We start from the raw sequence: 15,461 nt of genomic DNA on the forward strand, positions 1-15,461 counted from the left end.
AGTGCTGCTCTCCTTACAAATTCTGTTTGACTAGTTACTGTCATACGTTGCCTTCAATAGGAATGTGCAGGAGGCAGGTAAGGGCAAGCACACTTCAACACTGTTGGGAAGTGCTCAGTCTTTGCCTGGCATAACAGTCTGGGATTCAGCTATCACATGAGGACTTGGGAAGCTGCTTTAATTTCCTACATCTTTGAGGTGCCTGCACAATATATTTGCAGTATTTTTTTTTTATTTATTTATGACAGTCACTTTAATCTACTTTAATCTACTAATGCTATATTTGTTTAGCATGAAAAATTCAAATTTTCTTTAAATAAATGAGCCTGGTTCAGTTTAAATCAATTCAGATCTTTTTTTTCCTCACTTGTATATGCCTTATATAATGTGTTAGCTGGAAATTTGGCATGTAGCAAGGGTCTGAGAAGAGAAGATTGTTAGGCTTTCAATATGGGAATCATTATAGTATATATACCCCAGCGCATTCCCTCAGCTTGCATGAGTTTACTAAAGATTAATATTTTGTAGGAAGCTGTAGTCGGCTAACGTCCAGAATTTAATCAAGATTTGTTGAATGAAAATATTTGCGTTGGCAATGACAAGGAGAAGCTTTACGTCTCCTATTTTCTTCTGTAGAGGCCTCTCATAGTATTTGTGAGCTTATATGGTCACCTGTTGAACATCATGTATGTAAATCTCAGACCTGTAGCTCCTGGTTATTTTCTGCGAATAAATCTGCGTGAGAAAATTAAAAGCCTGATCTCTATGTGCATTCCTGTGTCATAGGTTTTAAAGTCCTTGCTTATTAGGAATGCTGTTGAATGGAGAGCTGAATCAGGAATACATTTTCTATAAGTACCGCATTTGCCGGCGTATAAGACGACTGGGCGTATAAGAGGACCCCCTAATTTTCCAGCTAAAATGCTGGTTTTGGGATATACTCACTGTATAAGACGACCCCTCACAGTGCCATTATACATGCCTCACAGTGCCATTATACATGCCTCACTGTGCCAGTATGCCTGCCTCACTGTGCCAGTATGCCTGCCTCACTGCGCCAGTATGCCTGCCTCACTGTGCTAGTATGCCTGCCTCACTGTGCTAGTATGCCTGCCTCACTGTGCCATTATGCCTGCCTCACTGTGCCAGTATGCCTGCCTCGACGATCTTCCTACCTTCTCCTGTTTGCAGAGTTTCTCAGGCTGCGGGCGTCCATTATTCAAAAGCCGCGCCTCCTCCTCAGGCTGTTCCGTGATAGGCGGAACACTAATTTTCCCAGCAGAGCCTCTGTTGAGTGTTCCGCCTATCACGGATGTCCTCTCGTCTGAGGCTGAGGCCGAGGATGTGAAGGCTTTCGTGATAGGCGGAACACTGAATAGAGGCTCTGCTGGGAAAATTAGTGTTCCGCCTATCACGGAACAGTCTGAGGAGGAGGCGCGGCTTTTGAATAATGGATGGCTGCCGTCTGACAGACAGGTACCCGGTGTACCCCCGACTTTTGGGGCATGATTTTAGATGCAAAAAGTAATCTTATACGCCGGAAAATATGGTAGTCTTTATGGCTGTCTACTTTCTTGCTGAAGAAAACTCATCTCACTTTCTGTCCAGGGTTTTGAAGGCAAAGTATGTGATATGAAATCTCTTCAGAAGTGACAGACACCCTGAATGAGAGCCACTGCATGGTTTGCATTTCTTTCTGCCTTGCTGTACTTTTGACCCCCCTCCCCCCGTTTTACTTATTTATTTTCATGGTGTCACTAGAATCGCACATGGACACTGGGGTCCCCAGTTTGAGTCCCACCTTTTATGTCCTACCTGTGCTTGAGTGGGTTTTCTCTGGGTTCTCCGGTTTCCTCTCACACTCTAGTAGTAGGATAATTGGCTCCTGTCTAAAATTGGCCCTAGTTTGCATGCCATAGATGGCTGCCTCACTGCCCAGTTATTTAAAAGCGCTATAGAAATAAACATTTATTTAAATGAATGAAATAAAGTGAGAGGAAATCTCTTCAGTAACAGCAGTAAACATTGACAAGTTTTAAGTATCCCCTTTAAATGTATCTGTAATCTCCATCACTTCCCGTCAAAAAAAATAAAAAAAATAAAACCTAAAGCATTGTCTTGTTTTTTCAAGAAACTGAGGCCCGGATTCACGTAGAATGGCGTATCTTTGTGCGGGCATAACGTATCCTATTTACGTTACGCCTCCGCAACTTTTACAGGCAAGTGCCGTATTCTCAAACGAAATTTGCGGCGGCGTAGCATAAATAGGCCGGCGTAAGCCCGCCTAATTCAAATGTGGTAGATGTGGGCGTGTGTAATGTACATTTTTTGTGACCCCACGTAAATGACGCTTTTCATGAACGGTTCATGCGCCGTCCGTGAAAGTATCCCAGTGCGCATGCTCCAAATTAACCCACAAGAAGCCAATGCTTTCGACGTGAACGTAAATTACGCCCAGCCCTATTCGCGAACGACTTAGGCATCTACGCCTCATATAGCAGGGGTAACTTTACGCCGGGAAAAGCCTAACGTAAACGGCGTATCTGTACTGCGTCGGCCGGGCGTACGTTCGTGAATTCGCGTATCTAGCGGATTTACATATTTCTAGGTGTAAATCAGCGTACATGCCCCTAGCGGCCAGCGTAAATATGTAGTTAAGGTACAACAGCGTTAGAGACTTACGCCGGTCGGATCTAATACAAATCTATGTGTAACTGATTCTAAGAATCAGGCGCATAGATACGACGGATTGGACTCAGAGTTACGACGGCGTATCTGGAGATAAGCCGGCGTAACTCGTTTGAGAATCTGGGCCTGAATATATGTATTTGAGCTTTACAGGCTCAAATAATATCTTCAAAATTTGGAATGGTTGACTGCTTTGTGTTTACAAGGGTTATGCCACCTGGAAAATGATAGCTCTATCATGGTTTATTTGATTTACCTTTTTTTTTTTTTATAATACACTTATTTTTTTATATGTGGCATTGGCAAGTATTGTTTGAATAGTACTAGTTTATCGATCCATATATTTAGATGATAGTTACATACTATAAAAATATACAGGAGATGGTACAGCAACTTTAATTTAGTGTATGGAGAGATGATGGTAAATTTATGTTGTGTTCTCCTTCACCTAACACAATATGTTGTATAACTTGTTTGAGAAACATATACCAGTAATTTAATTATAAAGTTATGTTTCACTGCTATTATTTATTTATCTAATCTCAATTGTTCGCCTCTAGATTAGAATATATGATTGAGTTGGTGATTTAATTTGTTTTCTTGGTTTAATTTCTAGGTGCTGTGTTTCTGGCGAACATACAAGGTTTGGCAGTGAATGTGGACCCAGTGTTGTACACATGGCTTCTCTACCAGCCTCAGAGAAAAGGGGACAGACAGGCACAACAGGTAATATATTCTGTAATGAGACATTCCTCATAAGCATCATCTGATGTATACCTGGTCTGGTGTTACTGTATGTATAATGTTGAACAGGAATTCAGCCAGTTTGTAAAATCTGCTGGCTTACTATGAGTTAACACCGATGTGGTGCATGCCACCTCGTTGATCTATCTCTATTATTTTCAAATTACAGTTTTACTGAGTGCTGGGAATACAGCTATTGTTATACTCCCTGCACTCTGACAGTTAAACTGCCGTTTCACACACTGCTGTTCATTTACACAAGCTTTTGTATTTTGTGAATCAGTTCACATAATACAAAGTGTTCTGTGACTGGACCAGGAGGAGGGGAAGGGTGGGCACAGCAACTGCATGTGACTGCAGCTTCAGAAGCTGAGACCAGAAGGGCCAGCGTTAGAGCACCAGAAGTATAATGATAGCTGTGCTCCCGGTGCTCAGTAAAAATGTAAAAAAAGTAATAAAGGAGGCAGGTCCATGAGGTGGCATGCACCTAGTTAGACCTAGCCCATAAGAATACAGTACGTTTTACAAAGTTGCTAAAATCCCAACGTTCAGCTTCAATTGGATATTAGCTCAGTCCTTTGAGCAAAGGTATATCAACACTAAACTCCAGACAGGCCTACAATGCACAAACGGATGCAACTCCATATTTGGTTTTAGGTTATTAAATGTAGTTTATTTTTTTGAATACAACCACTTGATTTCAACTTGTTCCCTGTACAGCAGGTTTCAGAATGTGTTTTGATGAAGCAGCACAAGTAGCCAATCAGCAGTGCGAACATGGGATGTGCTGACAGAAGAGAATGCACAGTGGCCGATAGATAGGGGTGTGCTGCTTTTCCATTCACTGTTCAGTTGGATACAGGGGGGATAGAAAGAGACATCAATTATAATGTTTATCTAATTGCAGCAGAAATCATGTATCCTGTCCTGTGCTGCATGGCACAGCTCTGCTAATTTTAGAAATGGATTGACGAAAACACATATCCAAAACTTTAAAACCGCTCCCATATTCTGTATATTGCACCTGTGTATTTAGTGGTTTGCCTAGACTTTAGCTTTAAATTCTTAGTCTGACTTGGTATCAACATTCAGAAGAACTCTGGTATTGAAACATATCTTTTTAGTTTTAAAGTGTAAAGAACCAACGCGTATTATATATCTAGAAATGATTCCATGATACTAGTTTTGGCAGAAGAACAAAAGTCATTGAAGCCCAGTTTTCCTTTTTGTTGCATGTGTTATGCGAATTGTCTGCTGTATATCTATCGAAATACACTTGTGTTCACATGCTACCGATCATCCTTGCGTTCATGTTTTTATTTCATGTTCACACTTTTTTCTGTGATGAGGTGCTGGAGAGAGAATAAATCAGTTGTCTGAATTGAACATTTATTCCTGCTTATTGTTAACCAAGTATATGCTTAATAGAACACAGATCCGCAAGCCTGCAGTGCTGCTTTTTTATTTAAAACCACTGGAGGCCCAGGGCCAAGAGGACCAGGGGGTCTCGCAAGAGACACCCCTGTAAAGGGCACAGGTACTCTGAGAAGATAGATAGATCCAGGCTCATAAACCTCTGATTGACTGGTCCTTCTGTAGTCACACATATAGATTTATCAACTCTATTTGATGTTTTCAACACACCTGACATATGCCCATAATAGGTAACATGGCAATTCTTAATGCCAGAATTCCCTATCATCAAGATCAAGAAGTGCCACAGAGTTAGCAGCAGTATGCAAATATTGATTCTCAGAAAGTCAACATTTGCATATGATCTTTGGGGGGATTGCAGTAAAAAATTGGGAGGTGGGCTGGAATTCTGAAGCTGAAATTTGGTACCTAAAGAATGGCCTTGTGCGTTTACACTTGCACATATGCCAGGTATGCTTTAACGTGGATCCTGCATGTCATTATTTGACTGTTAACAGCTTAATGTTGCCCAGTCTGCTTTGTAGAATTGTCTAATAATAATTCTTATTACTTATTTTACTTTCTGGTGTAAATGGCCGGACACTGCATACTTTAGCTTGTAACTTATTTGTGGCATTGCCAAATCTGATACTAAAGCCCATATCCTGAAAAATACCTGGTACACAGGCCACGTGATATGTTGTCAACAGTTGCCAGCCACCTTTCCCAAGAGTTGTCTGCAGTATTATGTGTTAACAATGGCAGTAGAAAAGTGAAACAAGGATTTAAAAAAAAAAATAGTTTGTGGTACCAGAACTCTAGTTTGCACAGATAATGTAGATCATGTGTGTACCAGGCAGGATTCAGGTTATGATCTTATTTTTTTGCTACACTTTTCTCCCAAACACTTTCACCCCCACTATACACACCACAGCTTTATTATTATTATACACAATTTATATAGCATCAACCGTTTACGCAGCGCTTTACAGTGTAGACGGAGGACAGCACAATTACAGTAAAGTTCAATACAGAAGGGACAGGAGGGCCCTGCTCATAGAGCTTACATTCTAAAGGGGAGGGGGGGGGGGGTTGTGGTAAAAAAAGGTAATAGCCGTGGGGAATGATTTTATGGGGGTGGCTCTGGGACAGTTGTTAGGTAGGTGTGGAATAGGCTTCCCGGAATAAATGAGTTTTCAGGGATCTCCTAAAGGTGGAGAGGTTAGGGGCTGATCAATCATACAGGGACAGGGAGTTCCAGAGGTTGATAGATGCTCTGGAGAAGTCCTTAAGGCTAGCATGGGAGGGGACAAGGGAGCTAGAGAGCAGGAGGTCCTGGGAGGAGTGGAGGGGACAATTTGGGTGATATCTGCAGATGAGGTTGGTGATGTAGCTGGGAGCAATGTTGTGAATGGCTTTGTATGTTGTGGTTAGCAAAGCCAAATCCACATTGTTATGGAGAGTCCATTCTCGTATATTTATTTTTAGTGAGCTCTCAACCACCATGATGCAGGTTATAACACAGCTGCACATTCTTTTGTTAATGCAGGGTGCCACAACACAAAGTAGTTCATATCTATGCATCATGGTGCATTAAAATGCATGCACATTGTGGTTCCCTGTGTATGTGCATTGGAAAGCATTCAACATGCTAAACAGAACCTTTTGTATATTGACTGTCTGACTGTTCCTGCTGTCTGAAATTAGCTGGATTGGGCATTTCTTACTGCTCTTGTAGGCCTGAGACCAACAAAGAGGGAAAGCAAAGTTAAATTTGCTGTGGTTAAGTTAAAGTTTAGCCGTGTCAATTTTTTCCCCAACTACTGAGTTGTTTTTTTCCTAATAAAACATGTAACACAGAAAAGAAAAGAAGACACCTCTGGTGGGACTTTAAAGGGCAATGACTCCAAAAAAGGCATATGCAAAATATATAAAATATATTTGTTTAATATTACAAAGTATAAAATGATCTCATGATGAACAATATGTAACACATTTTCCATGCAATTTTTTTATTTCTCTTTTGTCCATGGACGGACACAGCTTCCTTATAATCTTGACTGTAGGGTTATGTTCCGTCTATCAGGAGAGGACTAGGCAGACATGTTAATTGTTAAAACATGTAATCTTTAGCAAAGCTGAACAGCCCCACCCAGGGGGCGGTCCCTCTGGTCATTACTCCTCACATTGCATTCATCAGCTCAGTTTTTTTCTGCCTAGTAGAGGAGAAGGACCTGGCTCCCTTTGGGCCCATGGTCCTAAAGAACTTTTATTTTTTTATTTTTGAGCCTTACCTAGCCTGTCACCCAACTGCCGGCTGGGTGACAGGCTGGCTAATGTAGATCCTTGTAGTCTCCCCAGTTCGGCCATCGATCATGAGCAGGCCTTAGCTACGCGCTGGGATCGGCCACGACATGCCCCGTTTGCTCCAGGGGTGGCTGGTGAGCTATATGCTCCGTGGTTCACATATGACTGGGCTACTGCTGTCTAAGTCACAGTGAACCGTGGCCGACAGCTACTCCATACTGCTCGGAAGTAGGTCTGTCAGGAACGCACCAGAAAGTCCTCACACAGACGGGTAAGTCTTAACAGGATGGAACAGCTGGGCATTCCTGGGGTGGTCCATTAAGGGGGTCTCTAGTCCTTCCTTTCCTCTCTCCCCATCCATCTTCCCATGCTTTGCTGAGCCTGCTGTATACCTCACCAGGAATGGTCTCTGCCTGGGGGTTGCACGGTGTGTCCAGGTCCGCTCTAGTGTGGGTGGTCTGCCTTGTGGGGGCCTCCGCTCGGAGGCCCAGTGTTTTTGCTACCTTTTTATTTTTGTTTTTACCTCAGAAAGCCGCGCTGTTCCTAATGCTAATATAGCTGGCAGCCATTTTTCACCAAGGTGCTCGCCCCGATTCTGGCCTTGCTGAGACAGCGAGGAATCACTATCGTGGGCTACCTAGTTGACCTCCTTCTGAGAGATGCTTCAGACTCAGAATTAGAGGAGAATGTGGCGAATGCCAGTCAGTCCTTTCAAGAATTTGGTTGGGTACTGAACCTCCAGAAGTCGGTGTGGGTGCCGACTCAGCGTCTGAAATACCTGGGCTTGATTCTGGACTCCTCAGAGGCAAAGGTTTTTTCTCCCTTTTAGAGAAAATGTAGGCTCTTCAGATGGCGGTGAAGCTGTTGGCATCCCGCAGGTAATCAATGTGCTTTTCATGCAAATCCTGGGTCTCATGGTGGCCTCCTTCGAGGCGGTACTGTATGCTCAATTCCACACTCAAGTCTTGCAGAAGGAGATTTTGTCCAAATGGGACAAGTCTCCGTTGTCCCTGGATTTTCAAATCCGGGTGAGACAACTAGTCAGGGCCTCCCTGGTCTGGTGGCTGAGGTCTCCGTCCCTTCAGTCCGGAAAGGCATTCCTTTCAATTCACTGGACGTTTTTCACGACGGACGCCAGCCTGACCGGTTGGGGGGTGTTTGGGGGGTTCAGTCGACACAAGGTCGCTGGACACAGGAAGAATCCTGCCTGCCGATCAATGTACTGAAACTTCAGGCGATCAGGCAGTGCCCCTCCACAAGGTCACAGAGGCTACTAAGGCGTCCAGTTAGGATCCAGTCGGACAACGCCACGTCGGTGGCATACAACTACCATCAAGGAGGAATAAGAAACTCGGCTGCAGCATCAGAGGTCGCTCACATCCTGAGGTGGGCAGAAAGTAGCATGCCAGCTCTATCGGCCGTATGAATTCATTTTGTGGCCAGGTCCAGAGATCCCTGGGCAGACGCAACAGACGTGTTGGTGGCTCCCCACTTAAACTTCTTCCTTGTCTGATTCTGATTGCCCAGACTGGCCTTGGCGTCCCTGGTACGCCAACCTAGTGCACCTGGTGGCGGAGGTCCCTTGGCGACTGCCAATGCAGGAGGGCCTTCTGTCGCAAGGTCCCATACTTCATCCTGCTTTACAGTCTCTGGCTTTAACGGCATTGCTATTGAAAGCCAGGTACTGAGGAACCGAGGACTGTCCGATTCGGTAATTTCCACCATGCTAAGAGCACGGAGGTCATCTTCTCGGAAGATTTACCATCGCACGTGGAAGGCCCACATCTCTATGTGCGAGGAGATGGTGTGGCGTCCACGTATATATATTCAGTTTCCTGGATCCTGATGTTTTTACAGCGTGAAGTGGATCAGATCCTTACCTTAAGCACCATTAAGTGGCAGATTTCAGCCTTGGCTGTTTTCTTTCAACGACCCTTGGGGGCTCATTCACTGGTGAGTATGTTGGTGCAAGGGGTCCGACATGTGGTCCCCCCGGTTCGACCACCACTTGGGGATTTGAACCTGGTGCTCTCGGTGCTTCAGAAACCTCCCTTTTAGAACATCCGAGGGATTCCTCCTTTGACATTCTCTCAGAAAGTTGCTTTTCTGGTGGCCATCACATCTGTCAGGAGGGCTTCTCAGTTGGTGGCCTTGTCTTGCAAGTCCAAGTACTTGATCCTCCATAAGGATAAGGCGGTGCTACACCCGCAACCTTTGTTTCTTCCAAAGGTGGTTTCGGCCTTTCATTTGAATGAGGACATTGTGCTTCCATCCTTATGTCTTCGCCTGTCGCATCCCAAGGAGGCTGTGTTTCATTCCCTAGACGTGGTATGAGCTCTGAGGGTGTATCTGTCTGCTACGGCTCTGTTCCAGAGGTCAGGCTCATTGTTTTTGTCGGTGACTGGTCCAAAGAAAGGCCTGGCGATCTTGTCGGCCACAATTTCTCGGTGGATCAGACAGACGTTTATTCAGGCCTATGCCCTTAAAGGGCGGGTGCCTCCCTTTCCTGTCTTAGCGCATTCGACCAGGGCAATTGGTGCCTCCTGGGCTTTCTGACATAAAGCGTCTGTCTCACAGGTGTGCAAGGCGGCGACCTGGTTGTCCATTCACACCTTAACTAAGTTTTACAAGGTTGATGTGAGTGCATCTTCGGAAGCTTGCTTCGGCCACAAGGTTTTGCAGGCGGCCGTTTGAGGTTGCAACTCCTCCGTTGAGGAGCTCTGGTTATGTTTGGGTGAAGTTTTGTTTTATTGCTTTTCCCACCCCTCGTTTTTTGACACTGCTTGGGGACATCCCTACAGTCAAGATTATAAGGAAGCTGTGTCCGTCCATGGACGAAAGAGAAAATAGGATTTTTGTACTCACCATAAAATCCTTTTCTCTGAAGTCCATGGACAGACACAGCACCCACCCCTCCTTTTAAAGTTTGTACTGCTTTTTGACAAACTGAGCTGCTAAGTGCAGTGTGAGAGGTTATGACCAGAGGCACCACCCCCTGGGCGGGACTATTTAGCTTTGCTAAAGATTACATGTTTTAACTATTAACATGTGGGCCTAGTCATCTCCTGATAGACGGAACATAACCCTACAGTCAAGATTATAAGGAAGCTGTGTCCGTCCATGGACTTCAGAGAAAAGGATTTTACGGTGAGTACAAAAATCCTATTTTTGTCTGACATTTGTAATATTAAATAATTATATTTTATATATTTTGCATATGCCTTTTTTGGAATCATTGCCCTTTATAGTCCCAACAACGGGACTGTGTTCCATATTAGGGATACAGGCAATGTCTCCTATACCCCACTAGAGTTGAACTATCCTACTAACATAATAAAAAATGTAGGCGAAACACACTTTGCCTTGGTACACTGCAGTGCCATTCAGTTTGAAAGGTACCACAATGGATCTGATACACATGGGTTGCAAGAACAACAAAATGTAAATGGGCCACTGTGTATGTCACTTTAGCAACTTAGTGTTGTTGCTAGATTTTGTATTTATTTTATATCTTGGAAAGAAAAACATAATAAAAACAATTGAAACAGAAAAATGTAAATGGACCTTTAAAGAAAAAGCATGCTTACATGAGAAACATGTAAAACCTAAATAAATCTTGCATCTCACAGAGCCATTCCCAGCAGCTTGCAGTCCTCAGCTAATCTTTTCGATGTTCCAATTTGTTTTTACCTATGGAAAGCAGTGACTGTCAGTCAAAAAGAAGAGCTGAGGGGCAATGGAGGAGAGGCAGGTGTTACCTTCCCTTTTCTGTGTGAAAGACGGTGTCCCTGAAAACCCTTTATATGTGTTTGCTCGCTGCTCATCCTGAGACTGTAGCCTGGGACAGAGGGATGTTAGAATTGATTTGCTTTATGTCATTACATTTGAAGACATCTGCGTGTGTTCTGCACTTCTGAATGCATGAGCAGGAACTTGGAAGTGGAGTTCCGCCCACCACTGCAAAAATTAAAAGCCAGCAGCTACACATACTGCACCTATTGGCTTTTAATAATAGGCCACTTGCCTGTCCTTGAGTCCAGCGATGTCGGCACCACAGCTGATGTTTCCTTATGGCTTCACGCCGGGACCCCTACTCCTACTGGCCCGGCAGCAGGGGAAGGCGTGGGGAGCCTGAGCGGTGATGTCAAGGGCCAAAGCCGTGGCTCCCAGAAGTTGTAACAGGATACTTGTCAAAGACTGCCCCGAAAGGTACCAAATGTGGCACCGGAGGGGGGGGGACAAATGAGCGGAAGTTCCACTGTTTTGTGGAACTCCGCTCTAACATGTGCTTTTAAAGTTTTCTGTGAGTTCTTAATGCAGAACTTTACTCATAACAACTTGATTAAAAAATAATGTTCTTTAGCAAGGAACATACATTCCAAATTCATATTTATGCTACCAAAATTAGAAAATTTGTGTGTGCTGTAAATTGCCTCCGGCATTGCATCTGTTTCTTCTTGCTGGAGGCTGCCATTTTGCTGAAGCCCAGTGCCCCTGATTAGCAGGTAATCTTAAGAACTAAACCCATCAATTTTAATGGTTTCAAAAAACATTTACATACCTGGGATGCTGCGATTGCTAACTGTCACATTTGCTTGTTTCCTTAACCAAACTGTCAAACCATTAAATGGCTGATGTCATAACTGATCACATGTGCAGCACCATGGCAGTTCTAGGTCAAACAGAAGCAGCTTCCTTGGCTGTGAAGGATAGGAAGGTTTAATTCCGCTTTAAAACTGTCAGCAGAGTGGACTTTACAAATTCTGCAGTGCCTAAAATGGGGGGGCGGCTGAGCATGTGCAGAATAGGGTGAGACGGTGTATTACTGTATTTTAAACGGTGTATTTTCTAATGCTTTACATAGCTATATCTGCAAAAGGGTCCCATCTGAAGTTACTAAAGGTCTACTTTAAGTAAGAAAAGTGGAAATTGAAAATTGTTAATTTGCATACTTGCCTAATTTGCCTGGTTATGTTAAAGGAGCCAAGGCATTACAGATCTTTCAGGCTCTAATAGAGTGGTTAATAAGCAAAAACACCCAAAGGGTGGCAACAAGCTTGGTAATCTTAGGATCCTCACCTAATCATATGTTTTAATTGAAGAACAGGTGAAAGCAAAATATTCTGCACTTTGGTGCCCTTCTATCCACAAGTACTTGTGGATCTCATTTCATTAGGAGCTATTAATTTAAACATTCATGCAGTTAGCATACTTCGTTCTTTTCCTGGTATAGAAGTGAACCCGTGAAACACTTAACTGTTCCATTAGCTATGTTCACCTGCCGAAAAAAGAGCAGCACTGATGTTTATTTTCTCTACTTTGCCTCCCCAGCCATTGGGATCCGTTTCTCTTGCCATGCCACTGTCGAGGAAGAAGGAGGATGAGGTGTCAGTTGGCAGTACGCCTTTGGCAAAGCAGGCATCAAATCAGCAGTCTGAGTATGCCAGCAGCCCTGTCAAAACAAAAACCGTAACAGGTATGCTCTCTTATTTAGCTGAAAAAAAATACATATCGGGAGCTTTTAGTGGGTCAGCTGTGCAAACACATTGAGGCACCTTTGGGCTTTTCACAAATACACCCTGTGTTAGAGATTTAATGTTTCTATAATTAAAATCCATCCGTTCTTATTATTTCTACTGCTCAGGTTCTGTTTTGATTTAACATTACTTCTATTTTGCTAATTTTGTTGTAAAACAGCTCATATGTACACTGCAGTTTTACGTTTAGAGTAGCAAAATCTTGAAATCTTATTATGTGCTTATAACAGCAGACCAGTGTATGTAGCATAGGTGCTCAGTTGTCAGAGATGAAAGTATAAGATGGAACAATTTTTATGGTTTCTAAATGGGCTTATGTATTAATGCTGAAAAAAGGAAGTGGTGGGTTGAAGCAGGCCTGGGTTGGCTGTATGACAATAATATTTGCCAAAAGCATTTGTCTTTATGATAGTGTCTGTGGGCTGGTGCGAGTTCCTGTGGGCAGCTTAGCCATAATTACTTGGTTAATAAAAACAGCAGAGTTTACTGTTACTTAAATACAAGAGGGCTGATTTAAAGGGTAGTCCCAGGCAATATATTCAATCAAATAGAAGCTGATCATGCTATTCAGGTAACATTGTTGCTGTGCCAAATCCACTCACTTTACCTTTCATGGAAATTTACATAATTCCTAACCACAATACAATGTAGGGGGGGGGGGGTAATTAATTGATCCCTTGCCGATTTTGTAAGTTTGCCCGCATACAAAGACAAGAACGGTCTATAATTGTTAGCATAGGTGTATTTTAAATGATAAAGACAGAATATCAACCAAAAATTCAGAAAAAAACATGATACTAATTTTATAAATTGAGTTGCAGTTCAGTGAGTAAAATAAGTATTTGATCCCCAAGCAAAACATGACTTAGTACTTGGTGGAGAAACCTTTGTTGCCAAGCACAGAAGTAAGACATTTCTTAAAGTTAGTTAACTTACCAGGTTTGCACACATCTGAGGAGGGATCTTCATCCACTTTTCTTTACAGATCTTCTCTAAATGTATAATGTTTTTTGTCAGTCGCATGGCAACTCAAAGTTTCAGTGTCCTTAATACATTTTCTATAGGATTAGGGTCTGGACATTGGCTAGGCCACTCCATGACCTTAATGCCCTTCCTTTGTTGACTTGGCAGTATGTTTTGGGTCATTGTCATGCTGGAAGGCCCATCTATGACCCATCTTCAGTGTTCTGGCTGAGGGAAGAAGGTTCTCATGCAAGATTTTACAATACTTGGCTCCTCAATGTGGCAAAGTCAACATGTACACTTAGCAGAGAAACGGCCCCAAAGCATCATGTTTCCATCTGTGCTTGACTGCAGGGTTTGTGCTCTAGGGGTCATAGTCAGCGTTTTCTTCCTCCTAACACGGCGAGTGGAGTTAATGCCAAAGAGCTCAATTTTGATCTCATCTGACCACCGCACATTCTCCCAATCATTTAGATGTTCACTGGCAAACTTCAGATGGGCTCAATGGTTTGTTTGGTGACTGTGGTCCCAACTGCCTTGAGATCATTCACAAGATTTTCCCATGTAGTTCTATCCTCATGATCATCCTTACCCCATGAGGCAAAATCTTGCATGGAGCTACAGACCAAGGGTGATTGGTGGTTATTTTGTATTTCTTTGCGAATAATCGCACCAACAATTGTCTCCTTCTCACCAAGCTTCTTGCTGATGGTCTTATAGCCCATTCCAGCCTTGTACAGGTCTAAAATCTTGTCCCTGATGTCTTTTGACAGCTCTTTGGTCTTACCCCTGATGGGGAGGTTTGAATGGAAGAAGGAACCTGTGTACAGGTGTCTTTTATACACATAACGAGTTGTTGTTAGGAGCACCTTCTTAAATTGACAGGACTGATCTGTGTACCACATGAGCACATACTGTAGCCAGTCTGTGGGACCCCAAATTAATGTTGGTTGGTAAGGGATCATCAATACTTATTTTACTCACTGAACTGCAACTCAATTTATAACATTTTGTATCATGTTTTTCAGGGTTTTTGGTTGATATTCTGTCTCTATCATTTAAAAATACAACAAATACAAGACCCTTAATTTCTTTGTAAGTGGGCAAATTTACTAAATCTGCAGGGGATCAAGTAATTATTTTCGCCACTGTATCTTTTTGTCATTTGATTTTGTCTTTTGTCATTTGATTCTCGGCTTTATCATCCCTTCCATGATCATGTGCATGTAGCGGAGCCCAGAAAGATGGGGCTCATCTACAATATTGAATCCGTAAACATTCTGTCCAACATTTTTGTAGATTCAAAATATGTAGATACTAACAGCTATAGGGATTTTACTGGCATTTATTACAATTAATTTCTGTGGAATATTTTCTTCAGCAATGTACTTCTCTCTATTTTATAATGATCTATTTTTTAAGGCCTCTACATGTATACCTGAATGTGTATTTAACTCACACCACATGGATTGAAATCTTAACATGCATCCCAAAGGGATTGTTATAGTGTTCCCAATACTGTATTCTTTAGAAGTGTTACTCATCATTTATTATAGAATAAATGCTTTCTGACAGAACACTGTTTAGAATTCTTGATGAGTACAAATAAATATTTCATTAGATGTGCTGATCTAAAATATTTCCATTGTACCAAAAATATTCTTTTATAAACATCAGCTGATCAGAATTAAAATCTGGCAATTACTCTGTCTTCCCAGAAGTATTTAAATAGCAGTAATCAGTAATCTCCAGAGAATAGTGTTTTTTTTTTTTCACAAATGTGTGACCTTTTATAATGATTCTTCGAAA

General features: G+C 42.6%; 1 protein-coding gene across 1 annotated transcript in view; it reads left to right on the forward strand.

Moving 5' to 3' along the window:
* The window catches only part of VPS13B (vacuolar protein sorting 13 homolog B), a 1,252,356-nt gene that overhangs the window by 498,676 nt on the left and 738,219 nt on the right, over window positions 1-15,461 (forward strand). The window contains 2 exon segments of the mRNA XM_040354774.1: window positions 3,305-3,414; window positions 12,484-12,628. Coding sequence (XP_040210708.1) covers window positions 3,305-3,414; window positions 12,484-12,628 — 255 coding nt within the window.

Source organism: Rana temporaria, chromosome 5, assembly GCF_905171775.1.
Source record: "Rana temporaria chromosome 5, aRanTem1.1, whole genome shotgun sequence".
NCBI lineage: Eukaryota > Metazoa > Chordata > Amphibia > Anura > Ranidae > Rana > Rana temporaria.